The 27,011-nt window shown below is 59.7% G+C and overlaps 1 protein-coding gene across 3 annotated transcripts in view; it reads right to left on the bottom strand.

The window, feature by feature from the left end:
* Window positions 1–480: 480 nt before the first annotated feature.
* Window positions 481–27,011, bottom strand: part of CHL1 (cell adhesion molecule L1 like) — a 99,069-nt gene continuing 72,538 nt past the window's right edge. For all 3 annotated transcript variants that reach the window (XM_036219359.1, XM_016158112.2, XM_036219360.1), the window contains exons 11-27: window positions 25,600–25,740; window positions 25,238–25,349; window positions 23,454–23,620; window positions 21,073–21,238; window positions 18,447–18,571; window positions 17,018–17,119; window positions 16,643–16,840; window positions 15,353–15,423; window positions 10,884–11,106; window positions 9,945–10,060; window positions 9,622–9,826; window positions 9,327–9,449; window positions 8,479–8,658; window positions 5,780–5,941; window positions 4,762–4,893; window positions 3,210–3,282; window positions 481–698 (exon numbers count right to left, since the gene is read on the bottom strand). In XM_036219359.1, the coding sequence (XP_036075252.1) occupies window positions 482–698; window positions 3,210–3,282; window positions 4,762–4,893; window positions 5,780–5,941; window positions 8,479–8,658; window positions 9,327–9,449; window positions 9,622–9,826; window positions 9,945–10,060; window positions 10,884–11,106; window positions 15,353–15,423; window positions 16,643–16,840; window positions 17,018–17,119; window positions 18,447–18,571; window positions 21,073–21,238; window positions 23,454–23,620; window positions 25,238–25,349; window positions 25,600–25,740 (2,513 nt within the window). In that variant the 3' untranslated portion in view covers window position 481. The remainder of the gene's footprint in view (window positions 699–3,209; window positions 3,283–4,761; window positions 4,894–5,779; window positions 5,942–8,478; window positions 8,659–9,326; window positions 9,450–9,621; window positions 9,827–9,944; window positions 10,061–10,883; window positions 11,107–15,352; window positions 15,424–16,642; window positions 16,841–17,017; window positions 17,120–18,446; window positions 18,572–21,072; window positions 21,239–23,453; window positions 23,621–25,237; window positions 25,350–25,599; window positions 25,741–27,011) is intronic.

Below are 27,011 nucleotides of genomic sequence, written 5' to 3' on the forward strand. Positions count from 1 at the left end.
CTCGGATCCTGTTTGGACACGACCGTCCCTGGCAAGTCGTCAGAGCTCAGTAAACACGAGCCGACTGGTCAGCCGAGACCCCTGCGCCTGCAGGTCAGGGCGTGCGGGCCGCGGGCCAGGAGCGGCCGGGAGGAGACGCCCGGGTCCCGCGTCCCTGTTCACGTGGGGCCGCCGTCCTTCCGCCCGCGGGAAGCTGTCCCCCAGGTGGATTGGGGGGCTGAGCACAGCGTGCACGTGGGGGCCGCGCCTGGTCACAGCAGCAGCCGCGGGGCACAGCGGCGCGGGCTTGGGGTTTGGCTGCGGGAGCTCGAGACACGGGGTCTGAGCCGCGTCCCGCACGTCGGCTCCTGCCCGAGCGCCGAGCCCCGAGCCCAGGCCCGTGGGGCCAGGCGCCGCGTCGCCCAGCGCGGTGGCCGCGGGCCCCGGGGCGGGCGACGGGGCGCACACGCACTGCTCACGCCCGCGGCGGGAAGGGCACGGATCACGCCCGCGGCGGGAAGGGCACGGAGACGCCGCCGCCGCTGTCCCCGGGCCCCTTCTCCCCGCGGCCCGCGTAGGCGCCGATGAAGGACCCGTCCTCGCTGAACAGGCCGTGGTCGCCGTCCCCGTAGGCCGCCAGGCTGTCCGCGCTGCCCGTGGTCCCCGTGCCTCTGGCGAGCGACCTGACGCTTCCTTTCAGCGGCTTTTCGTCACTGTCGCTGGAAAACAACGGGAAAGAAGTTGCACAAAACCCGACAGGGAAAACTTTGGTAAAGCCAGACTGCCGCGTGGCTGCTCCGGGGTCTCAGGCTTTCCAGGACCTTCCGTGAGCACGGAGGACAGACGAGCCCCCAGCGACGTCCCGTGTGCCCCGTCCTCACTGTCTGCGTGGCTCCGAGTGCCCGAGGCGTCTCCTCTGTCACCCGCAGGGCCCCCGTCCCCTGCGCCCGCGTTGGCCGGCGTGGAGATGTCCAGCCCGTTGGCCCCCGGGGGCAGACGGCACCCTCTCTGCCCTCACGGAGCGGCAGGCCTCGACCCTCTGTCTTTACCGTGTGAGCCCCCGGACCCTTCCAGAATGTCCCTTTGGTTCAGAGTCCTCCATCCAATTTCGTTTGTCGTAACCAAAGAGCCTCCTTTCCTACAGTTTATGAGCTCAGGTTTGTTAAATTTTTTTTAAAAAATGACAGCATCTGGCTCGTTTAGACCATAGATGCTGCAACCGACTTATGTTTACGCTTCGGTTTTATTCCAAAGCGGCTCCGTCTGTGAAACAATGTGGTCCCCCCAGTTTCTGGCAAGGGTCTAAGTACCCACAATCGTCATGCTGTAGTTATATGACAAAAATGAAGGACTTGAAAAATCCTGGAAAAGTGAAGGACTTGGAAAAGCTATAATCGGAACGGACTAGCACGCGACGCTCCATGGCGGCCACCAGTGCCACCCCTGCGGCGGGTCCTGTGCCCGCGGCCCGGAGCGTGGCAGGCGGCCCTTCCCTGCCCGCAGGTGGCCGTGGGACGTGGCTGGGCCAAAGAAAAGGGGACAAAGGTGACGTGTCACTTTAGAGCCGGTGCTCACCCTCCACACCTGCTCTCTGCGCTGGGGCGATCTGCATGCCCCCCCCCCCCCGCCAGCCACCGCCCCTGCGTGACAAAGGTGACCTGCGCACAAGAGGACGGGGAGTTGTCTGCGCCGGCAGCGTGACTTGCTGCGCTGACGACCACGGGCTCCAGTGGTGACCGAAGCTCCACGCGGAGCTGCAGGCGTGAGAGTCGGGTGCCGGGCCACAGCGCCCAGCAAAGCCCGCCCCTGGGACGACTGGGGTCGAGGCCACGTAACTGACGACCACGCCATTTCAGCAGAGGAGGGCGAAACACACATCGACTGCTCTGAAGCAGCTGTCCCCAACCCTTCTGGCACCAGGGAGTCTAACGCCTGGCGACCCGAGGCGGAGCCGAGGCGGCGGCGCCGGCGCTGGGGGCGGCTGCAGATGCGGATGGAGCTTCGCCCGCTCCCCGCCGCTCTCCCCCTGCTGCGCGGCCCGGGGCCTCACGGGCCAGGACCGTACGGGTCCATGGTGGGGGGATGGGGACCCCTGCTGTACAGGGACACAGGTGAGATGGTTCAGGGGGTGACGTACCTATTTTCTGAAAGAGGAAGGCGTGTGATGAGGGAGTGTTTGCACACGGCACTGACTTAGTTTTCTTGCCTAAAAAGTGCCCACTATTTGTCAAGAGCATTTTAAGCAGCTGCTGTGGGTCCCCAGTGGTCCCTGCTGTGAGGAATCGGAGCCACAATCTATAATCTGGAAAGTTCTTTCTCGCTCTCTGTCTGTCTCTGCCCCTCACATCTTTCCTTCTTCCCCTTTAATGCTCCTTATCCCGGGAAGAACTTGAAGTGAGTTGTAAAGAAATATAAAAATAAAGAGAGAGAGTGTTGACCAAGCGGAAGGAGGAAAAGCCTGTTGGGAGCGGTGAGCGCACACAGCTGTGTCAGGGGGGACAGGGCAGCCGGGGGGACACGCCAGGCCACGGCGCAGGCCGGGCCCAGGACGACCCCTCAGGCCTCTCAGTGACGGCCGCCGGGCGTGGCCTGTGCCAGAGGCCGGGCGGGCCTGGGGACGGCCACTCAGCGGCAACACACAGCGGCTCCGCCGGACGCGGCGACGTCCCACACAGGAGGTGTCAGGGCGGAGGGCGCGACGGACAGGGCAGCGCGAGGGGCACATCGGGACGGTGAGCGCGCACGGCGGACACGTCCCCGGGGGCAGCGCCTGGCGCCCGGCCTCCTGAGTTCCTCCCGCTGTCTCCTTGCGGGTGTGGGCACCTGCTGCCTGCCGCCTGCCCCTCCACGAAGCCCCGGAGGGAAGCGCTGTCCCCTCTCGGCTTCGTTACTGCACTTAACAGAGCCCAGTCATCAGCGCAGAGGAGTTTTGCCTCCTGCGGGCCAGGGCGCTGAAGGACGAGGTGTGTGACACGCTCACCTTCGCAGGTGCACACAGCAGGCGCACGGGGCCCCTGCACGTGGAGGTGAACAGAGCGCCCCCGGGCTCACAGCGGCCCTGCTGACAATGCTTTGCTAGGCAGAGGGACGGTCGCCTGACAGATCTGCCCTCGCCCGGTGCTCACAGGACGCCCCCTGCAGCGCCCAGATGCCCCGGCCCACGCGGGGCGCCAGCCGCGTGACCCTCAGGCCCCGTGACCCGAGCGAGCGCAGGTGACCGCCGCGGGTACCTGTAGTCGCCGAAGGTCTCGTCTTTTCCCGACTGGATTTCTGGGTCTGGGTGCAAGTCTTCCTTTTCTTTCACTACAAGAAAAGCACAGGAGAAAGTCATGCACAGAATTTACACAAAACGTAGCAGCCGAGCCGAGAGAGGTGCCGGTCACACAGCCCCGCTCGCCCTGCCACCGCCGGCGGGTCGCGCTTTCTGTGGCTGGACCTATAGCCCGTCCGACCGCTGAAGGACGAAAAGGACGTGTGGGTCCCCCGCTGTCTGCAGACCCTGCCGTGGCCACCTGTGCTCATGGGACGACGAGACTCGCTGGGAGTCTCGCTTGGCTGTGGCTCAAGCAGGCCGGTGACCGACACGCCCGTCACTGTCCGAAGCCCCCGAAGGTGCCGGAGGCTCACGCCAGCTCTACATGGTTAGACCGGACAGCGAGAGGCAAGCATTTGGTCGTCCGCACTTCCTCCTACTCAGAATCGTCCCTTGGTCATCGTGCGGGGTGACGGGGAGTGACACTTGGCGTCAGCCTGCCGCGTGGCCCTGGGTCACTCTGCTGTCCTGCAGGGAGCGGCGAGGGCCTCGCTCTCTCCTTCCAGCGCATGGTCTGAGGCAGCTCCTTTAGAATCCGGATGGGGCCGCACTTCACAGTGACCAGTGGGGGACACTCGAAGCCGACTCTCCGTGAGCTTCCGGTTAATCACCCAGGACACAGTGAGCCCGTGAAAATCCAGTGCGTAACAAGTCAGTCTCCACAGGGAAAAACGAGGCGTCTCTGCATCACGAATGTGGAAGAGGCGGGAGCGAACGTGCCCGTCCACGGGTGTGACTCAGAAATAAGCCTTTTCAACATCTCTGCGATTTTACGAATAAAGAGTGAGCGCTCAGAAGCGGCGTCAGTCTGGTCAGAGCCTGTCTTGAGCACTAATAACTAGTTCACGGGCGACCGCCCAGATGCGGGACTCTCCAGCGGTCCCCGACCTGTCCGGCACCAGGGCTGGGGGCTCCTGTGAGCACCTAGGGCCTGGCCACCTGAGGCGGAGCTGAGGTGGCGGCGCCGGCGCTGGGGGTGGCTGCAGATGCCGATGGAGCCTCACCCGCTCCCCGCCACTCCCCTCCCCTGTGCGGCCCGGGGCCTAACAGGCCAGGGACTGGACCAGTACGGGTCCCTGGCCCAGGGGGCGAGGCCCCTGCTCTAGGCCACATACTCCCTTTGGTTAGTTAGTGCAGAAATACTTTGTGCCTCACACTGCACTGTATCCCTAATGTGCTAATAGGAATCTGGCTTGAAGCTGTCACTGAAAAGACGAGAGGTCTCTGGAAAGTCGCATGGAAAGACAGCTGTGTTCACCTGTTGCTTTCTGCTCTGTATCCCACAGCTGGGGGAGAGCTCACGGTGCTGGGCCGTTTCCGTCTGGCTTACTGCACTTAGCGCGACACCCCCAGGTCCACCCGCGCCGTCGCGGCCGGCAGCGCCTCGTCTCCGACGGCTGAGCCACGCGCGTCCCCACCAGAGAGCCTCGCGCTGCGCCCGCGCGCGCCGCGGAGCGGCAGGACGTCACCTGAGTACTTCCCGCCTCTGTTCCTCTTCACGAAGCACACGGTGAGCAGCGCGAGCGTGAGCACCGCGACGGCGACCATCAGCCCGATGAACCAGCCCTGCGCGGCGATGTCGTCGTACAGGCCGGCGTACCCTGCGCACAGAGAGGGGGCGCTCGCTCGGGGCGCGTGGAGTCCCGGGGCGGCGCCCCTCGGGCGAGTCACACGGCGCTTTCACACGCGCACAGGGAGAGCCTCAGTGTCGCTCTCCCTCGGGTGACCCTCAGGGCCTGCGAGTGGAAGGCCGCTGCGTGGGGAGGACGCTGATCAGTGTCCAGGCTTTACTGGGACAGGGCCCTGTGCGCTCGCGTGCGGGTCCGAGGCCGGAGCCCGGAGAGGACAGTGCAGGCGGCTGAGGTCGGCCCAGCAGAGCGACAGCGGCGGCGGCGGCGGCGGCGGCAGCAGCAACAGCAGCAGCGGCAGCAGCAGCAGCGGCAGCAGCAGCGCGGGCCGCCTTGGTTACGCAGGTTGCCCTGGTCACCGTGGGTTGCCTTGGTAACCGCAGGCTGCCATGTTTACCATAGGCCGCCCTGGTCACCACAGGCCACCGTGGTTACCACAGGCTGCCATGGTAACTGCAGGTTGCCTGGATTACCGCAGGTTGCTTTGGTTACTGCAGGACGCCATGGTTACCGTGTGTTGCCATGGTTACCACAGGCTGCCATGGTTACCGCATGTTGCCATGGCGTCACCAGGTTCTGATGGTTTGCTTTTCAGTTTTTTTGTTATTCACATGTTAATGAGCGGGGACATTTTTAGGCAACTACACATGGCAGAAACAGGAAGGCGAGCTGGACCTTCGCAGAACATTTTTCCTTTTCATGGTTTTAAAACGCTAGGCCGAAAGAAACTGAAACGCCCGTTTTTACGGGGCGCGGCCTCCACGCGTCTTCCCTCTAGCACAGGAAGTCCGCACCGGGAAGGGCTCTACCGGACGCGAAGGGGTCGCCCGACGCCGCCCCACGCGGCCTCGCGCCTCACCTCTCCCTCTCGTCTCAATGACATCTTCAAAAATGCTATTGTTATCCACCCAATTCTTAGTCGACAGGCGAACTATATGTTCAGCTCCCGGCTCAAATACCTCGACTGGGTGAAGCTTTTGAGTAATATTTACTCCTTCTGATATCTTCCCGAAACTTTTACCTAAGAAATGTACACAGTTAAATCACGTAAATAGGAATCATTGAAAAGCAGGACATGGAAAATAAAAAATATGTATATATTGTTATTTCAGATGAATCAGAAAGCCACTTGTGGCATTTTTTCCCTCAGACAGTTCTTAAATTATCGGGAGAACAATAAAATCGACATTTTAAAATTTTTCCTTTTTAATATGCTGAAACTCAGTCAATGAAATTAACTTAATTCATGCCCTTTTAAGATGATAAACACGATGAAATGGCACTATAAATCTGCCTGTTTGTGTGAATAGTTCAAAACCAAACACAGACTTCAAAAAAATCACACGATATCATTTCGTGCAATGCGAACTTTGCCAATCCCAGCAGGAAACGGTGTGGCCACCGTGGCTCATAATTAAAGCAAGTGACATTTCAACTCGGTGTTACTAATCTCTGCCTTCGTCTTCTCCATAAATACCGATGCGATGGCATCATAATACAATCATGTGTCAAAGAGATGAAATTTGCAGAAACTTAAGCTACATCCAGTGCAGGTTTATAGGCACATGTAAATGAAACGCACCCATACTTTGATAATGTTGTGAGAAATTGACACTTTTCTGAAAAAAAAAAACCATGAATATGCCAATATATAAATTATAGAATCTCATGGTCACAGATAAAAATGAGTCAAGTGTAATTAAAGACACATTAAGTTCCAATCTCGCAACAAAATATCTAAAATATTTTCTCAGATATTTTGCTAGAATGAATTCAATAGAATAGATATAAACCAGAAAATATTAAAGATTGATACTGAAGATAAAATATATCCCATGTTGAGAATATTAAGGGTTGGGAAACTGTTTCAAATGGGTATACTTTGTTACATGTGAAAATTTAGCTATAACATTTTATCATAGATTAGAAATTAATTATATGGTTACTGATAACACGAGGGCTTCATTAAAACATGGCACCATGGAAGAAAAGAAGCCAGTGACATTAGCTGAGCAAAGCCGTTAAGATCGAGCACTGCTAAATAGAATGCAGTTAATTCTGCCTTTGAAAATCAGAAATATTAATATAACATTAAGTAGCATAAGCTTTTGAAAAATAGAGCAGAGCAAGTGTTTCATTCAAACTAGTAATGGCGCAAAAAGAATATTCCTGATTAACGTCATCTTTCTCTTCCGCTCGGACTATGGAATGTGAACCACATGGAAATCAGAGTGACGGCCAGGAAATCACCAGAAAAAAATGCTGGTGCATGAAATCCCAGTCTCTGAAGAAAGGCCGATGGCCTCCAGCCGAGCATGGAGAAGGATGCACAGAAATACATCCCCACGTGCACCAAAGTTATCATTTTTGGAGTGTTTAGTGATATCAAGATGCATCTCTTCAGTGAACAAATGTACGTTTTTCTTTTGTCAAAGATCATGCTCAAGCCCAGTGGGCAAAGGGGCTGCGGTTTCTCTCCTGCGAGCGTGGGGAGACATGCCTGCAGAGGGGTGACCTGGGGGCGGGGATACCGCTGGGGTACCGAAAACGCGGAATCCTGAAAAAGAGTGTAAACAGATCAGCAAGGGACGTCTTGGCCCTCCGGACACGCACGGCGGGGAAGACACTTGCCGTGAGGCCCTCCAGCTGCACCTCGGGTCTGCAGAGAGGCTGCAGCATGACTTACAAAACCACATACGCAGGTCTCCCGTCCTCTGCAAACAAGCTGTCCCGCGTGAGCGGGACTGAGCCCGGACTGCCCCACGACCTCGGTCCTGCTGGACCGCGAAGCTCTACTCAGGCCACGTGTGGCATGGTGTCCTCACAGGGCGGGGCCAGCAAGAGGGGACAGCAGGGCTGGTCACGCTTAGGCCTTGTTTCCATGGAAACGGCAACCCTCCTGGGCAAGTACAGGGTTCCTCTGACTCCCGTCCCTTTCTCACTCTACCCTCTCGTTCCTCTTGACGCCCCACCGATGTGGCAGAAAGCCGAGCAAACGCTGCTAAAATCCTAGTTGCAGAAACGATTCGGGAAGGGAGACGGTTCTGAGTCGGAAATGATTTTTAAAGTGCAGCTGAATTAGGAGAATTGTTTAAATGACACCACCGATTGATGGGCTGTTTTTAAGCCAGTTATTTGGTGTCGACCAGCAGACAGTAGAATAAAACGGACGCACGAATCAGCGTGTCCGTGAGTCCAGACACGGAGGTCAGGGGCATCAGATCAGTGTGCAGAGGGCCGGCCGGGAGAGACAAGTACGTGTCACGCAGGAGCATTTCCAGAAGAAAACTATCCTTCAGCTCACCTTACGGATAACTTCCCGGCCTCGGGTTCCCCGTGTTAATTAAGTAAAACGATGGTCCCTGACCTCACGTTCTCTAAAGCTATGGCTCGACTGCTGTTGCCGCAGAAACCCACAAATCGAGTCGACGTGACCTTGACAAGCGAGATAAACAGACTCTGCGCCGAGATCCGCGGTGCGGACGGAGACGCCCTCACGCGGGTTTACGACAGCGCGCACGTGCGTCCCGGCCACGGCGTGGCGGCCTCGCTACTTACTGCTGTCACCCGCCGTGACGCCCTCCTCGGTGGCGGGGCTGCCGCAGCCCCTGGACGTGCACGCGCGCACGTAGAACTTGTAGCGGGTCGCGGGGCTGAGGCCCGAGAGGCGCCGGCTGGGCTTCGAGGGGCTCGTGACATTGACGTCGCTCAGTTCTCCGACCTCGTAGGTGTCGTTTACTAAAGACATAAAGAACAAGGCCCCACGTCTTGTAGTCGTGACGATCCAGGCGACACTCCCTGATTTTTGCTTCTGCGAATGCTCGTGGTGTCCACGGCACCATCTTAATCACTCAGAGCCATCGACTTGTTTAATTCTGAGGCCGACGTAATTACTGCGACCAGAAATTACGTGGGGAAACTGAGGTTTTGTAAGGAAAAGCACCTTGCCTAGACCCAGGGCTAGAAACTGGCTCAAGGTCTCTGACAAACAAACGCGAAACCCCGCGTCTTGGTGCCCACTGGAAGACTGCTTTTCTTCTGACACAGAGCTTGGCAAAGCTTTCGGACAAAGACTAGCTGGTGACGGTGTCTGCCAGTGTGGCCCATGCCATCTCTGTCCGGCTACTCGACTTGGCCACTGCAGGGAGGAGCAGCTACGGACACGTGTACGTGAACGGCCCAGCCCTGTTCCAATAGCTTTTTTCTTTATAAAAACAGGCAGTGGCCGGAGGCTCCTCCGAGCCAGCTCCCGGGTGCTGAGCTGTAGGGAAGTGGGCGGCCTGCACACGGCCAGCATCGGACCCTCTGCACGGCGAGGAAAATCCTCAACCAAAAAACAAAACAAACGAACGAAACGAAACAGAACGTAGCTCCGAGGGGGGGACCGCAGCGCAGCGTCCGCGTACTTATCTGGTACTGCAGCACGTAGCCTGTCACGTTCCCGTTCGGCGTCTGCGGCGGTCCCCAGGACAGGGTGGCCGTGTCCTTGTCGATCTGGACGACCTTGAGGAAGGCTGGCTGGCCGGGAACTGGGAAGCACAGGGCCAGGGGCAGACGCTCAGGAGTCCGCGGGGTTTAGGAGGCCCCTGGGTGTCGCTTTGTCACGGGCAGCGAGCGGCCAGCCCGGGAAGTCCGCGCTCACGCCGCCGGGCGGAGACGCTCGCGTCGGCCCTGCGGACCCCCCACCCACCCCACGCCCACCTCCTTCTGGTGTCCGGAAGGCGTGGGGCTCGCTCTCGGGGCCGGCGCCCCTGGAGTTGTAGGCGGAGACCGTCAGGCGGAACTCGCTGAAGGCCTCGAGGGTCGGCAGCATCCCGGAGTTTCTCTGCCCCGCAAAGCGCAGCACGTTCACTCGCTTGGGGTGCGTCCTCCCGTCCAGCAGGCTTTTCGTTTTCCACCAGTTTATCTGCAGTGAACACGAGGACCATCAGCGTGCCGGCCGCGCGGCGGGCGCTCGGGGCGTCTTCCGAAACCGGGTCCGGCGGCGCGGGGACCGGGGGGTGGGGGGTGGGGCTGGCGCAAACCTGGTATCCCCTGAGGCGGCCGCGGACGCTGTCCTTCGGCACCGCCGACCAGGTCACTCTAGCCAGCGTGCTGTTGATGACGTCCACCCCGCGGATCTCGGGGGCCGCGTCGGGGTCTGTGAGGCGGGAGAGAGCGGCCGTGCTGGGGGCGCGCGCGCCGTCGGACGCCGGCGACCGGACCCGCAGCGCGGCTAACGCCACGCGGGACACGGCTGAGCTGAGCCGCTCACGGCCAGCGGCAGCCGTGCACGCACCGGGCACCGGGCGCCGCTCTAAGCCTGGCCGGGCGGCCGCGGAAGGCGGGTCACCCCCGCCCCGCTCTGCGGGGCGCTCCCCACGGGGCCCGCGGCGGCCGGGCGGCCAGGGCTCATGTCTCAGGTCGGTGGGAGAATGTGGGCGACAGGTGGAGTCGGACATAGTCACTTCATCTTCTCCACCTTGTGTCTGAATCTCACCATGGCTGCCGCAAGCCGAGGGTGACGCCTGCGGCAGGGGCTACGGCGCATGCGTTACTGTGACGTCGCGCCCCGCCCCCCCCCCCCCCGGGACCCCGGGCCTGTGTCTGCGTGTGTGTGTGAGTGCGTGACGTCAGGCCGCCGTCTGGGCCTGTCTCGCGGGCGCCAGGAGGGCCGAAGACAGCCGAGCCCGGGCACGGTGCAGGGCACTGACTGTCGCATGGCCTTTGCCGCTCGCGGACAAATGGGACCGGGAGCCTCGGGACGACCGTGCTGCTCAGCTGCCTGTACTGATTCTCCATGGAGAGACAGCTGCATTGGGGACTTAGGGACGAGTAAAACTTTCCGCACATTCCGCCCCCCGCCCACACCGACCACCTGCCCCGCGGCTGGCCCCGACGCGGGAACCCCGGCCAGGTTCTCTGCACCTGGCGCGGCCACACCCCGCGGGCCCGGGCTGGGCGGAGCTGAGGGCGGCACTTACAGTCCTCGCCGGAGTAGAGCACCACGGCCTGGGGCGCGGGGCCGGCGCCCAGGTGGTTCACGGCCTGGACCTGGACCTCGTACGGGGCATACACGCTGGACGTCATCACCCGCAGCGTGTGGTTCGTGACGGTTTCCTCCTCCCGCTCCACGGGGGCCCCCTGCGGCCTCCAGGTCACCCTGTACTCCAGCCCCGGCCCGTTCTGCTCCATGGGTCTCAGCGGCTGGAACGGCAGACGAGACGCAGCGAGAGTCGCAGGCGAGCCGTGGGAGGCGGGTCAGCCGCCCTGGCCGCGGGGACACGCTGCAATGGGGGCCGTGTCGCAGGGGCTCGAACCCACTTTGGTTTGGAAATGGCTGCGGAGACCTTTGTCCCTGCTTCCCATTTTACAAATGGCATGAGCTCAGCCTTCCAACTCCTAAGAGCCCTGCAGCTCAGCCCAACTCATAAGAATCCAGCAATCAGCCCCCCCAACTCATAAGAACCCCACAATCAGCCCCCTAACTCACGAGAACCCCACACTCAGCCCCCCAACTCACAAGAGCCCTGCAGCTTGGCTGCTGGGAGGACACGTGGCCCTGACACTGAGTCTGGCTCCCCACGTGAAAGGTTTCACTAGGAAACCCACATGGGGTTTAGCTTTTTTTATACTTCCTTTCACATTCCACTTTTTCACCCAAAGAACTGGCAGACATGAAGGACGTCGCCTGGCTACGAACAGGGTCTCCTTGTGGTCCTCGTCAGAACTCCCCTCTACCCGACTCCACCGTCCGATGGAAGAGGGTGGCGGGAGTCTCCCTCTCTGGAGGAGGCGCAGCTCCTGCCTGCAATAAAGTCACCTCCCCCTCCCCCAACACCCTGCCTCCTTTCTTTCTGAGAAACCCTTCCCCAGCACACACACTTCATGAAACATATAGCACAACTGAGTGGAGGAATGTCTAGCTCCATTTTTAATGGAGCAGGACTTTAATTCAAAAAAACATTAGTGGGATGTCAACCAACTTAATTTCGCAAAAACGGGAACATGCATTTAAACGAATCGGTTTTACGAAACATGTTAAAATGCGATTTTGGTCCTAGGTTGCGAGGTCCGCTTCTTAAGCCGTGCTTTTGTCTGCGCGTGTGAGTGGCGCCACAGGGTCACGTGTCGCGTTTTTACAGAATTTGCAGTGCTTCCTGACCGAATCCAAGTTACTAAAATACTCATTAGAGGCGTTGGCTGGAGTCGAGTTGACGGCATAGTGTTTACAAATAAAAGAAATTCAGGGTCATGTCCGCCCCACGGCGAACACGTGTATGAGCTGGGAGAGAAACGATCGAAGCGAAGCCAAGCCTTCTGGGCCCCACGGCGGGGAGTGGGGGGCGCCCCTGCGCTCACTGGAACACGGCGCCCCGAGAAGGCCCGCACCCCGACGCGGACATGAACCCGGCCGCGGCCGCGTTGGCCCGGGCCCCGGTCTCAGCCCCACGCCGTGCCCTGGACCTACGGCGCCCCCGGGCCCCACGGCACGCGTGTGCGAGGCGCGCGGTCTAGTGGGCGGGCGCGTGCGCGGCTCCACGGAGAGCAGGAAGCCGTCTGGGACATGTTAGCATAGACGGCGCCACCGTCGGCGACACTCGGGAATGATCTCACGGAGACGGCCGGCCTCCCTGACGCCCGGGCAGCGCCCGCAACACGCCGTGTCTGGCGCTCGGAGAAGGGACGGCAGAACCGCAGCGCATTCCTGAACGCGCCCCAACACCAGCGGACCCCCGGGGACCGCGGGCGGCGAGGGAGGACGGCCGCCAGCCCGTCCCCCGGGCATCCGCGTCCAGAGGGCGTCCAGCTGGCCCACGCAGGTCCTTCCGGGCGCCCGAGGCCCCGGTGGAATCGCTGGCGAAACTTGCCGTGTTTCGTTTTCTGGAAAAGGGGCGTGCGCTCCCAGCGCATGGGGGAAGCGATCCAGGAGGCGGCGGGGTTGCGACACCCCGATCTGGAAACCGCGCACGCTGTCCTGCCGCCCCGACCTCATCCTAAAGCAGGCGCGTTTCCTTCTCGCACTCGCGACAGAAATGATAAAATCGGGGGCCTTGGGCGTGGAACCCCTCAGCTGTGACTACACTGTCAGGTAACTGAAGACGTTCCTGTTTACCAAACTCTAGTCGGTTTGCTTTTATTTGGTGGGGGGAGGGGGGTTTGTTTTTTGTTTGTGTCTCTGAAATTAGAAATTTGTTATTTAATTGACTCTCAAACTTAACATAAATATAAGCTTAAGAACAAAGGAAAATGTTATGTGGAAATCATTCTGACATAATTATTTAACTGATCAGGCTGCAGTGGGCTCTGTGTTTTTTTCTTATTTTTTTCCTCCATAGGATTTTTCATTAAACGACATATTATTTTATTTCTGATGTATTTGCTTATTGTCTGTCCCTCCAACTAGAATATATATTCTACGAGAGCAAAGAAAGACGTTAATATTTATTTGTTCCTTTTTTTTCCCTGCCCTATATAAACCAAGGACCTCACGATACATTACTATTGACTGAACCATGTTCAATGCTAAAGCATGAAACATAAAGCAAACAAAACCTAGGGACATCTAACCCTTCCTAATGCTCAGCGGAGCTGCTAATCCTTTTTTAAAAACCACTTTCTTCTCCCAGGTCGTCATCTTAGAGACAGGAATCCTTTTGTAAGTCAGTACCAGGAGGGGCCTGGGGACTCCTTGGAGTCTGCTTGTCACCTGGGAGCCGTCTGGCATCTGATCACAGGGTAATCCATGCAAAATCGCCACCAGGGAAAATGTCCTGAGACTTCGCGGCGTGTGCCTGCGGTTTTAGATCTCCGACGCTTCAGATCAGCAGCAAGCACACCGGGGCACAGTGGGGACCAGGGACGCAGGGCCAGTGGGTCCAGCTCCGCCCCCGGCCGACTGCCCCACCCGCTGGGCAGGTAACGACAAAATCACTGTCCTTCCTCCTTAGAGACTCCTGAACACTGTCCTGGCGTAATCCCATTCTCACAAGGAGAGGGCACGAGTGACTAGTCTCCTTTTGGGTAAGCAAAGGTGGCTTCCGAGGACGGGCAGCAGGGAGAACAAAGGCGGCTCCTGGTGAGGCCACAGAATCCCGCGTCCGCTCCCCGCTCCGCGTGGAGGGCGAGGCTCCCGCCGGCCGCTGCTGCTGCTCCCGCGGGCGCAGTGCGGGGTGACGGGGACGTTCAAGGACACGGGGCGCCTCCCTGAGGACCCCGCCTGCTAATCACAGAGTGCGGTGTCATCGTCGCCTGCCCAGTCATGGCAGCACCTAGCCTACAAAACTTCCAGGGAACTGAAAAGCTGGTCAGACAGAGACACTCGAAAGAATGAAATGCCAAGGCGACTTCAGACTACGAACTAATTAGCAGATGTGGGGGCCACTTAGGCTTATGACCACCAGTTCCCAGAAGGAATAATATTGTTCAATAGGCCAAGTTACTGTGCATGATCAATTTTTTTTTCAAATTTTAAATTTGTAAAACTTAATTTCACTGGAATGGGAATAAAGGGTTCATGTTGATTTGAAAATATTAACTAAATATTTTGGGGGTAAGGGCTACATGATTTGGTAACGAGGGGGAAAAAATCAAACTAAACTTCATACGCCTATAATTCTCTCAAAAATTTATACCTGGAGTGTGGTGTGGAAATAAGTTAGGAGATTCCTGCATACATTCAAAACTGCCCTATATTTATGTTAAATTCAATGAATCCGGTGTTGGAGGACTAGTATCAGTCAGGCTGGTCGACTCACAATCTACTTGCCAGGAGGTTCAAATACTTGTTCGTGACACACGTCCAGGCAGCAGAGAGGAAGGACGTTATCCGCCATCTCGGGAGAGATGAAGAAACGACACATGCGGAGCGAGCTGTCGGGGCAGATCGAGGCTGGTGCCGCTCTCAAGAGGAGAGTCCGTTGGTGACGCCTCACACGCGATCGGGGCGGCAGCACCCACGCGTGGCCCTGGCTTCGCTGGCTCCTGGCGGTCACGGCGACACCACCGGTCGCCGCGGTTTCCGCCGCCGGAGCAAGGTGTCGAGGACGCTCTCGTGACGAGGCTGAGCCATTCTCTCGGTATGCGCAGTGTTTATTAGACCATATACCGAAGTTAAGTGAAAGGTTAAGGTTTGGGTACTTTTTGAACAGAAGAAAAAATTAGGGTCTCAATAATAAAAATATTAGGAATCTGAAACTTTTGGTAACTGATTATAATTAAATCGACCTGGATCATCTCTGTTAAATTATTTGCCACTGCAAACCTCATGACATTCTAATCCAGAGGACCTTTAAAATACACACACACAAAAAAAATCTGTATAAAATTTAATAAAAGATCAGTTTTATCTTTTTGTTCTTAAAAACACTGCTGTATCATTAAATTTAGCATGCAGACCTAAAAGAGGAAAAAAGAACACAGATAAACGCATAATACATTAAAGAATACATACCTCCCATTTTATAATCATTTCCTTGGGTTGAGAGGCTTGAACCCTTATGTTTTGCGGATTCTTGTCCGGAGCTGAAAAATCACAAGCATCACAATTATTTCTCCCTCTCGTATGGCCCATGGGTAAATCATCACTCCTCCGCTCTCCACACGGAAACTGTATTTAAGCAACTTTTATATACTTATTACTGACTATAGAGCTAAGTTCCTAAACTCCCCCCACCAGCTGTACTGAGACGGAACTGACGTGAAGCATCATGTAAGCTTACGGTTACAATGTAACGATGTGACAACTGTGCTTCCTATTTCTAGGTATGTACTGCAGATGGTTACCACAATAAGACTGGTTAACACATCCATTATCTCACAGGAGGCTTTAAGATATATTTTTTATTTAAAGGAGTAAAGTAGTGTTCTTGGAGTGATGTAATTATTCAGTGGGAAGAGTAGATGGTTTACATATCTTACTTTTAAACCTGCTCTTTAAAATATTAAACTTGCTTTTTAAAGCCCTACACCTGCTTTTTAAAAATATGTTTTAACTTTAAAGCTACTTTACTTTTTCTATGATTTTTGTCAGAAATGTACGTCGTAAATATTTGTCTCTAAGCTAATAAAATCAAACATTACATATTAACGTGAGCAGCTAAATCTAGGGACAGGAAACATACTGAGCTTGGTCCATTTCATAAGAAACGGCTCAGTGTGGAGCTTAGGGCCAAGTCCGACTTGGGCACGAGCCCCTGGCCAGGTTATCGCTGCTACCTGCTTTTCCTCAGTCCCAAGGGGGAGTTCTATCCTGGCACATTTATTCCACCCAGGGGCAAAGAAACAGTCCTGTGGTGTGGCCACACTGACGGACCATGGCCAATTCAGAGGCGTAATTTAGGACTGTTCTTCTTGGGATTTTAACAACAAAAAAGTGTCTTTGGAATTTAGACAGAGATCAAGATGCAGAAAACACACTAGCCATGTAAAGTCAGGGATGGCGGAGACTCTGGAATGTTACAAGGAACCTGTGACGGGCCCCACGCTCGGTCACAGGAGGCTGAACTCGCGACTCTCTCTACTGAACTTCAGCTTGGAACCTGCCGTGTCTGATTTCGGCAGGACACTGGCCATCGGGAGCTGCACGGAGCGCGTGGCCCACGCTGCTCCTGCGGCTGGGGGCGCCCCTGGGGCCACCACGCTGCACCGGGGGGCAGCCGAGCCCCAGCACACTCTGGCCACCTTAGTACTTTGCTCCTTCTGAGAAGCGCCACCCGTGGGCGGCGGCGTGGGAGGCACCTACCTGCGGGCGGCGTCTCGTGGCGCTCGGAGGGCCGGCTGGGCGGGCTGCGCCCCACCTCGTTCACGGCGCTGACTCGGAACTGGTAGGCCACGTAGGGGGCCAAGGCCAGCAGGGCCGTCGTCTCCTCGCCCCGGACCCGCGCCAGCTCCTCCCAGCGGCCGGGGTCCTCCTTGTTCCCTTCAAACTCTATGATGTACTCTGGGGGGCGGGGGGGGGGGACAGGTCAGGACGGCCTGGGGACAGGCGAGGGGCCCCGAGCTCCACGCACGAGTGCATAGCTCCGCACTAACCCTGACCCACTGGCCGCGGTCAGCAGGGCTTCGGGCCGCTTCCCGCCCTGGAGCGTAGGTCACAGGGGCGCCTGCCGGTCCTTACCGCTGATGTCACTGTTGTGGGCGTCTCCGGCCTCCCACGTCAGCCGCACACTCCTGTTGTGTCTCTCGGACAAGCGGAGGCTTTCCGGGGGGTCCGGGACATCTAATCAGACGGAAGGGGGACCAGGGGAAAAGGGGACCATGAGCAGAGTGCGGGGCGTGGCTTTTGTTCGCCGGCCCCCTCTGGTCCCTCTGCTGGATGAGCCATGCGCACCTCACAGCAGGGCCACCTCTGTCCCCTCCCGGTTCCGCTCTCAGTGGGGTCCTGGCTGGAGCTGTGGCGAAGGCCACAGGACGCCCGCATTGGAAGGGGCGGGCGTGGCACGGACGCCTCAGGACAGAAACCGGAAGGTGCAGCCGGGACCCAGCGCCCAGCGCCGACGCACGCGGGCGTCTGAGGTGCGCTCACACCAGGGCGACAGTAAAGGAAGTCTCGGCCCCAACCCCACTGAGTGTCCACTGCCAGACGTCTGCAGTGACCCAAAAACGTGTTTTCAATCGGAGGACACGTTCCTGCTTTAAACGTGGCCAGTGTCTGACCAAACGTCACGACCTCGGCTCCAAGGGCCACTGTCCCCGCCGTAAAGGACACGTGACATCCAGGCTTCGGGAAGAAACGTGATTGAAATGGGTCGAGCGCGGGCTCTAAACCCGTTTGCCACGTCTAGGAGGCTTCAGAAGCTGTGCACGGGTCTCTCGTTTGCCACCGTCGGCGGCGGGTGAGGAATCTAAAAGCCAGACACTGGCCTGGACCATCTGAACGTGAACTCCAAGAAGCCATCGAGAAAACGCAGCCCAGCCCAGAGGGCATTTTCTAACTTTATTTTTATTCTACAAATAATCGGTAAGGACTTTGTATACGAACAGCACATCTAATTGTGGCCACTACTTATTTAAAATTACCAAAGGCTGATGGTTCTAGGGGATGGCCTGATGACAAGACTGAAATGTGATGTTTTATAAGGAAACTTAACATCGCCAAGTCAGTGCTGTGTGGGGACCCCCGGGGAGACACCGCCAGCCGGCAGGACAGGGTGTGGGAACCATGCTGACACCCAGGAACCCGTCCTCTCCCCCGGGGACCCATCCTGATCCCTGACTCCCGGGGCTGTCCTCATCCCTGAAGACTGTCCTCACCCCTGGGTACCGTCCTGACCCCCACACTCTGGGAGGCATGGCTCCACGTTTGCTCCGAGAACTCACGCGGGCTCAGCGGTCCCAGGGGACAGCGTCCTGCCTGGCTCTGCCGTGAGGAGAGCTGCCCCCGAGGGGAAGGGGGTCAGGCAGAAGAGGAGACGGTGTTTGAAAGCAGGTTGCTCTTTAAGGGGACAAGTCGAACCGGCAGTATTTGTGCAGGGCTCAAACCACCACCGCTGGCAGAAGTCACCGAGGGACTGGGCAGCAGGGGGAGGGGCCACTCAGGCACTCACCAAGGACGGTCACCCGGGTTTCCTCCGTGACGCTGTCCAGGGCGGTTTGGGCTGAACAGATGTAGACGCCCTCGTCCTCCTCGGTGACGTTGGACACGGTCAGGTTAGCTCCGTCCACAGTTATCCTACAGGGAGGAAGTCCGTGTGACGCGGGCGGACACAGAGCCACGCGGAAGCAAACTCCTGCCAGAAACGCGCGTCCCCGTCCAACACCATCAGGGAACGACGACAATAATGATGATGATGACGATGATGACGATGACGACGATGACGAGGAGGAGCACTGCACGTGACGCGCGTTCCACCCGAGGGCGCCCCCGCTGGACACTGAGGCCAAAGCCCCGCCCACCGCGTCTGCGTCTGGTTCTGTTTTCAGCGTCAGCTGGGTCCGTGACGCCGGCCCGAGTCGCCGGGTGTCTGAAGAGCACACGGAACCGACGGCCACCGTGCTGCACTCAGCTCGTCCTCATCCAGACGTCTCGGGAGCCGTCACCGGGTCTATGGGCAGCGTCCTGGGTGCCACCCCCCCCCCCCGTGTCCCCCAGCCCGTGCCTGGGGTAGAGCTGAGGACCTGCTTCTGCCCCGCACATAGGCGGGGGACGCTGAGGGGTCTGCTCACGGGCGACCCGGCCATCTGCGACACTAGGTGGCAGACTAGCATGCTTCTTTTTTGCAAATCACTTGGAAGTAGCTTTTTATCATTTGTTCCATTTTTGAGAATTTCCGTCTAGCTCACTACAGGGAAAACACCTCCGAATGACAGCTTCTCCTGTGCCTGTGCAATGTCAAGCTAACTGCGCAGGTGGTCGAGTGGCCTTTCTCAGTGCAGGGCCGGAGAGTTTCAAACACGCTCCCCGCAGCTCGCTGCTCAGTTGAGATAAACAGTGTCCTGTGCGGAGGCAGAGGGACCCTCCATCGGCGGCGTCTTAACGTGACACTCAAGAGCCGGACTGCGGGAGGGCGCTTCGGGCTGGAGCGACACTGCTCCTCGCTCCTCGCTCACGGCCACCGCGCCCGGCTGCCTGGCCAAGCTGCGTGCCGAGCTGCGTGCCGGTTCCCGTGACCCGAGTCCGCGTGGCACAGCGTCGGAGTGCACGCCGACCACCCGCAGGTTCGGCCAGCTCCTCACACAGGGCGGGTCCTCGGACGCACGAGGACGCGCGGGGACGCGCAAAGGACGCACGGGGACGCGCGGGGACGCACGGGGACGCGCAAAGGACGCACGGGGACGCACGAGCACGCACGGGGACGCGCAGGGACGCACGGGGACGCGCGAGGACGCACGAGCACGCACGGGGACGCGCGAGGACGTCACGGCGCAGCGTGACGTCCCCGACGCCATCCCTTCTGCACTTTGCTTGAATGAATCCTACCACCTCGCCTGTTGGGAAGGGAGCCCCATCCTGATGGCCCCTGCCGAATGGAACGCCTTGTCACCCTCGCGTCCCCTGCTCCCCCTTCTGGCCTTCCTTGGTGACGAGGACAGGCCCCCCCACTGCGCTCCCCGCGCCCCCCCCCCCGCCCTCCTGTCTCACACCCTCCGCTTCAAACCGCGAAGCCCCTCTCTCTGGCCCGCAGGACCGCATCCTGGCTCTGCCTGTGGTCACGACGGTCCCCGCCACGCTGTGCGCACTGGGCAAAGGATTCCCACTGTGTTTTCCCGACAGTTGGGTGTGACCCACAGCCACCCATGGGTCAAACACCCGCGGAAGCCCCCCAGGGTGCCCCGGCCCTCCCCGTCGGTTTCCACGATGTTGACGGGGAGGTTCGCGGAAGCCATGACAGACATGCGGCATCCCAGGGCACCACAGGGACGGCAGTGAGACCAGAGCCTGGACCCCAGAGCCCAGCCCCCGCTCCACGCTCCCGCCAACCCCGGCTGAGGGGTGCGGCCGGGCAGAGGCCTTGGGTGGCTCCTCCTGCGTGACGGGGCACAAATCACAGCTGCAGGTGCGGCCGGCGGGGGGGCTGCGTCTGTGACCCCCGCGGGGCGCTGCAGAGGGGGACTTGCTGACCCCCGCCCCGCGTGCGGCCAGAGGTCATGCCGGCCAGCGGCAAGCGACGGCCCTCGCTCCTGCACGCGCTGGTGCCGGGCGCTCGCTCGCACCTCCTCCCGCGTTTCCTGCGTCGTTCTGCGGGGGCCGGAGAAGGCCAGAGGGTGCGGACACACGACCAGAGGACACACAGCCCATGGACACGTGACACGCGGCCCACGGACACAAGGCCCGCAACACGCACCACCACGGCTCTCCGCGGGGCTCCGGGCGCAGTCCAGGCCCTGCCCGGGACGCGGACGCGGGGCTGGGCGGGGCAGGCAGGGGCGGCCACGGTTTCCGGCCGCCCACGTCACCCTGAGTGCCCTGTGACTAAGACCCGCCCCCCCAGCTGGTCCAGTGGGTTCAAGAGCCCCTCGCGATACTCGCGCCTCAGACTCCTGGGGTGACATCTGTGTCGCACCCCAACGGGAGGGTACGTGTCACATGGCAAACTGGTCACAGAACAAGGAGCGGCGCCCCGGGGAGCGGCGCGGCTCGCCGGCGCGGGGCTTCTTCAGTGCCGCCTAGAGACGGAAGCGATCGGCCCACGTTCCGGCCCCGCGCTGCTCTCGCCGCGCGCGCTGACCCACCTGCCGTCGTCCGTGCCGTTGCCGCCGAAGGCTTCTCCGCCCGTCCTCCAGGTCAGCTTCAGACTGTGCCTCAGGTGTGAGTCGCACCGGCTCTCACAGTGCAGCTCGAGCGTGTGTGACCTGGGGACGCGGGGACTCTCGGGGGAGATTCGCAGTTCCGTGGCATCTGTTTTCGCCAAACAGAGACACTGGTTAGGACCGCAGAGCACAGCCCGCCTCGCCATCGGATGTCCGCAGTTCACCCAGCCACAGCTGTCAACGTCACACTCAAGTCTCGCGCCGCGCTGGTCACCCTGGGACCCCGACGTCACCGACCATTACTAGCTCCTTTCCGTCCCCGCTGGGACAGTGGTAATTAACAGCCCAGCACCTCCCCTCACTGTTCCTGGGCTCAGGGAGTCAGGACCGGGGGAGGGAACCATCGCACCGGAGAGTTGCAAACAGCAGTTTTTCCTGGTCCTGCTTTGGGACATGTGATCACAGCACCGTCAACAAGAACGGGAAGGCGCTAGGTCCCTGTGAGCACCGCTGTCTAACGGGGAGCCCCGTGGTGGAGGGGAGCCCCCGTGCAGACGCCTCACCCCCGGGAGGGCGATGGGGTCAGCCGGGTCTCAGGGCCTGGGCAGGGGGCTGGCTCGTCACGCTTCATGGCCGAGCCTGGCGCCTGCAGGGCGGCTGCACACCACGCGCACTCAGGACGTCTCTGCCGCCTTCCCCGCGGAGCGAGGGGCGGTGAGTGATGTCCGGCGTGGAGGGACAGCCACACGCCGAGCCGGGCCGAGCGTCACGGCCATGTGACGAGCGTGTAAGTCCTCACGGCTGAGCGCTCACTCTGACGGCCCTGGGGGAGGGGCGCACACTTCACCCCGGGGAGGCGGCGGGTGGCTGTGACCCTCTTGGAGGCCGCAGGCTGACCTCCGATGCCACACGTGTCAGATGACGTGGGCACCATCTGCCTGTCACTGCGGGGCCTGAAAGCAAAGGGCCGATAAAACTGACCGCTTGGTAGCCCAGGCACACAACGGAGGGGTCGTCAGGCTGAATTAATGTAAGCGAATTACTAAACATCCTACTCCTAATTCTGAATTTAGAGCCAGAAATCGACTTAGCAATGACACCACTTAATGGCACCTGCCCTGGTCACCGGGACCCTGCTAAGACGTACGGTCAATGACAATGACAATTCTGTGACTGTTAACATGTCCACCTGACAGACGAAATAATTTAAGGCTAAAAAGGAATGAAGTAGCGACCCCAGTGTCCACTAACTGGTAAGAGGCTGCGCTGGGATTTGAACCCGAGTCTGGCAGGGACCGAAGCTCATGCTCCCCACCACTGCCGCCCACCCCCGCTCCGTCTCGACAGCCCTTGTGAGTGTGCACAATCCGCTTGTCACGGATACGACCCCTGTGTGGTCCCTGCACAAGAGTGGACGTTATAGCAGACGGGACTTGACCAGGCTCATGAACTTGACCATCTTGGAGACGAGCAGCTTCGAGGCCACAGTGGGCCCTGGAGGGGGCGGCAGCCACGGGGAGGCTCGCTGGGCTGGGGTAGGCTGGCTTTATGGGGTGTAAGACTTCGAAAGGGCCTTCTTTAAACTGCGCGTGACGCTTGAAAAGGCGGGAGGCGGCGGAGAGAAGCAGGCATTGGAGCGGGGCACGCACGTGCTTTAAGGTGCGGCCACGGGGACGGCGTGTCGGATGACACGGGGTACAGGAAGGAGCAGACAGCACAGACGACACGAGACGGGAGGGAGGGGGGGCTGGGAGGGGAGGGGCGGGTGTGAGGACGTCGGTGGAGCCGGGGCCTGAGCGGATGCGGACGCTGATGTGCGCGACCTCTCAGCAGCGGCGGGAGGAGGCCACCGCCCTGCCGTGTCACAGGGGCCCGTCCCCCCGCAAGGCCGCAGGACCCCTGCTGCTTTCCCGCAGAGGACTCTGAGCGCGGTCAAAACCATGGTGTCAACGAAGCCCGAGAGACTACTCGTGGCTTCCGGGGACTGTTCTAGAGAGACAAGGCACCGAGCCGTGCCAGAGTCTGAGAGGACAGAAGCCCTGCCTGTCACCCTGTCACACCTGGGTCAGCCTAGCGTTTGCAAGTGACTCGTGAGTTTTCAGCTTGAAGGGTGGATTACTGGTAAAGTTCCCTTGCGCTGGTCATTGTAATAAAATACGGTCACGGAAACACCCAAACGGCCCCCCGGACCATCCGGCCCCCCAGAGTCCCCAGACCGCCCAGCGCCCTCATGACAATGCTCCAGGCTGCCCACGCGGGGACGCGGTCCCGCACCCACATGGGACACGTTGGGGGCCGGGAGGGGCCTCCGCGCGTCGTCAGGGGCCCGGGGCCCGCGAGAAGCAGTGGCGGAGGTGAGTTACTTCGGACGTCCAGGCTGGCGGTGACCGCGGTCTTCCCCTTGGCGTTCTCCACCCAGCACGAGTAGGCGCCGGCGTCGTCCTGCGAGGTCTCGCTGATCTGCAGGGTGCCGTTCCCGTGCGTGTGGTACCGGCCGCCCTCCAGGGGCTGCGCCTCGTCTGCCTTCTGCCTGCGGGGGAGCAGAGGTCTGCGTGGGCATGGGGGACCCGCCAGTGCCGCTCAAGCCCGCCACGGGGGAGGGGCCTGGCCAGCTGGTGTCACTCAAGCTCCCCCCCCCCCACCGGGAGCTTAGAGACCTCGGACAGGGCCTCAGGGGTCACAAGTGTGTGCCTCGCCCACCCTACCCGCCCAAGCCCTCCATACTCCTCAGGGTTATCAGTGCCGTTCTGCACTTGTCCTCAGAGCTTTAACAAACACCTGGCTTATCAATGGCAGATCTTTTGCTGAGGACCAGTCCGAGCACCCTGTGGGGAGCCGGAACCTCCGACCCCTCCTGTCCCAGGAGGACGGGGCCATTCAGAAATGCCAGGGGCCGGGACGTCCTCCCGTGCTGGGGAAACGGCCGTGTCTGCCCTCACTGGCCCTGAGTCACGTTCTCCTGCATTTGTCCTCCCAAGCACCTGCTGCCACAGCTGGAGTCACCTGTGCCCTTCAGGGCAAGTGGCTGTGGAAGCTGAAATTCCCCAGGGCAGACTCTGGCCACTGCCCACACGGCACTGAGGCCAGCGAGGCGGTTACATGTCTCGGGGCAAAATGTCACCCTTTTCCCGTCTAGAAGGAAAAATTTCAGCTCGCTGCCAGTGTTGATGGAGCGTCACACGTAGGATCGCCACATTTTCTAAGATTTGACATTTTTGGTGATGGAGAATTACTGTGTTTTGTAAATGGAAACACCACGACTAAAAACAGAATGCTATCAAGTGAATAACGTCCTCTGTCTCCAAAGACTATCGACGTACTACTAGAACGATGTGGAGATAGTAATAAAAGTGAGACACTCCGTGGCAGACTTTGGGGGTGAGGTTAGGACTGTGGTCCCCGAGTTATCTCGGGGTGAACGCTACAGCCACAAGCACCACCAGCAATTATTCTCGGGGCCAAAGGGAAAAGGGTTAAGGGGGTGCCAAAAAAATCTCAGTCGTCGAGAGAAATCATATTTTAATGGCGTATTTAAAAAATGAAAAATACTGCACTAAAATCCACAGTGACAACATGTCCAAACCTTCGACAGGCAGGAGCCGATGCACTTGTGTGACCCTGCCTGGCTCACACCCCGGCCCTGGCCCTGCAGGTGGCAGCAGAATTACTGAGGGACCGTTTCCCACGTGTGTCCAGCGAAGGAACGAACGAGGCAGACCCCCACGACAGCGTGTCCGGGCTTACCGCACCATTGATGTAAGGAATTAAATCGAAAACATGTGTTGGGAGGTTTTAACATCTGTACAGAATGAAACACAGGCTTAGAGACCACCTGGACGCCACCCCAAAGGACCGCAATAAAACCACACATGACCTTGGACGGTGCCCGCGGGAAAAGCCGGCTCTGTCTGTGAACTTGCTGTCACTATCCCTTCGGCTCTCTGCCACCCTCATGAGCAGGAACGGCTGTGCGTGAGTCCCCACGTGACAGAACCGACAGCCCAGTGGGCCTGGGAGGGACCGGCAGGTGACTCTGCACCTTGTTCCTCAGAGGTGGGTCCACGGAGCCCACGGGAAACCATGCAGCCCGGGGAAGAACGGAGGAAGAAACAAGGGACACCCTCTTACGCAGACCCCTCCAGCTTACCAGGACACGGTGGCCTCGGGCGAGGCAAAGAACTCGCAGTGCAGGGACACGCTGGCCCCGGCCACGGCCGCATACTTCACGTCGTCTTCTGTCTGTATCAGCGGAGGGATGTCTGTGAGGAAACCAGGCTTTAAACTTCCAGGTAAGAAATAACACATGTCAGGCAAAGCAGCCCGCGCCCACCCAGGTTCGCGTCATGGGGACAGGAGGAGCCGAGTCACCGTCCTCGCCTGGGACACCACCCACACAGTCCCCTGCCCGCACGTGAGGCGAGGGCGCCCGCGCCCCCAGGGCTCCCTGCGCCAGGCTCGGCGTGGCCGTGCGCGTGGCCCCCGCTGCCGCCGTCGCCGCGGGGCGCTCACCCACGACGTCGACGTTGGCGCTGGCCAGGATGGTCCCGTGCACGTTCGTGGCCTCGCACTGGTACACGGCCGTGTGGTTCGGCTGCAGGTTGGTGAAGCTGACCTCGCGGGGGGAGACGACGTCCCCGGCAAACGGGCTCTCTGCCAGGGGTCAAAGGGCGGTGGTTTGGCCAAGTGCAGCAGGTGAAGGGCTCACGCGCCCCGCGTTAGACGCGACGCACGGCGTCTATCTCTGAAGACCAGTTTAGGGTGGAGAATAGGTCACAGAAGCCAATTCTTTACCATTTCTCAACATCCACCACGGACTTTTATTTCCAAGCTGTTTCAGCCTCCTGCCTTCGAATGACTCCTTACCGCCGAACCCCCTGCGGCCTCCAGCCCACCGCCCCCCACGTCCGCGCCCGGAAGGGGATTCCTGGTTCCTGTCTGGCAGGTGCGTCCCACTGCGACCCGAGCCCCTTCTCCAGTACAGCGCGTCCTGGGCACGGCCCAGCGTGGCGCACGCCCGGCCCCACGTCGCGGCCGCCTGAGCCCGTCCTCCGTGCCAGGAGCAGGCGCCCTGCTCGCTGCGGCACCCCTCTAGGCACCAGCGTGCGCGCCTCGTTCCGTCTGCTCCAGCAGCTTAGAAAGCAGGGGCGAGAAACCCCGCCCCTCTCGTTAAACCCCGCCCCTCTCACAAACCCCGCCCCTCTCGCGAGCAGGCCACGTCTGGGCGGAGCTCTCGCTGACACTTCCGGTGCGTGCGTCAGGGAGAGAGTCGTCTGCGGCACGCGCGTCATCTCATTGCGCGTCACCCCGCCGACTGCCCGGTGGCGCCGGCAGGGCCACCGTGGAGGGGAAGGGACCGGGCCGCGGAGGTGAGGCCGCGGCCACTGCGCCGCCTCACTCCCACCCCGAAGTCCCGGCGTCGCGGTGACGCTGCCCGTGGCTGCGGACCGGACGCCGCACTCGCCGGGACCGCGGAGCGAGGAGCCCGCGTCCGCGTTTAGTTTAATGACCGGTCGAACCTCTTTTCTCCGTCACACAGAGCAGTGACGCTGCTCAGGTCTCGGTTACAGAAAACATGGGACGTTGCGTATTACGGCAGATTTCTCACGCCTCCTCCCCTCCGAGTCACACGTGAGCGCGCGTGACACGTGGCCGTGAGCTCCACGGGCGGCAGCCCTGCCTGTGCGTTGGGTCCTGCGTCCCCAGCGCCCGAGGAGAAGCCGTCACTACCGTGGCAGCCGGGGAATACTCCCGGCATGACTGAAGCGTTCACGTGGGTGGCATTTCACCCCGGAGGGGCCCCGTGGCACACAGAATGACGGTCCCCAAAGACGTCCACTGCGACGTGGGGAGATGTTCCCGCACATGGCAGACGGGACTTTGCGGGTGCGATGAAGGTTAAGGACCTTGAGATGGGGGATTAG

This window comes from Rousettus aegyptiacus, unplaced genomic scaffold, assembly GCF_014176215.1.
Source record: "Rousettus aegyptiacus isolate mRouAeg1 unplaced genomic scaffold, mRouAeg1.p scaffold_m13_p_4, whole genome shotgun sequence".
Classification (NCBI taxonomy): Eukaryota; Metazoa; Chordata; class Mammalia; order Chiroptera; family Pteropodidae; genus Rousettus; species Rousettus aegyptiacus.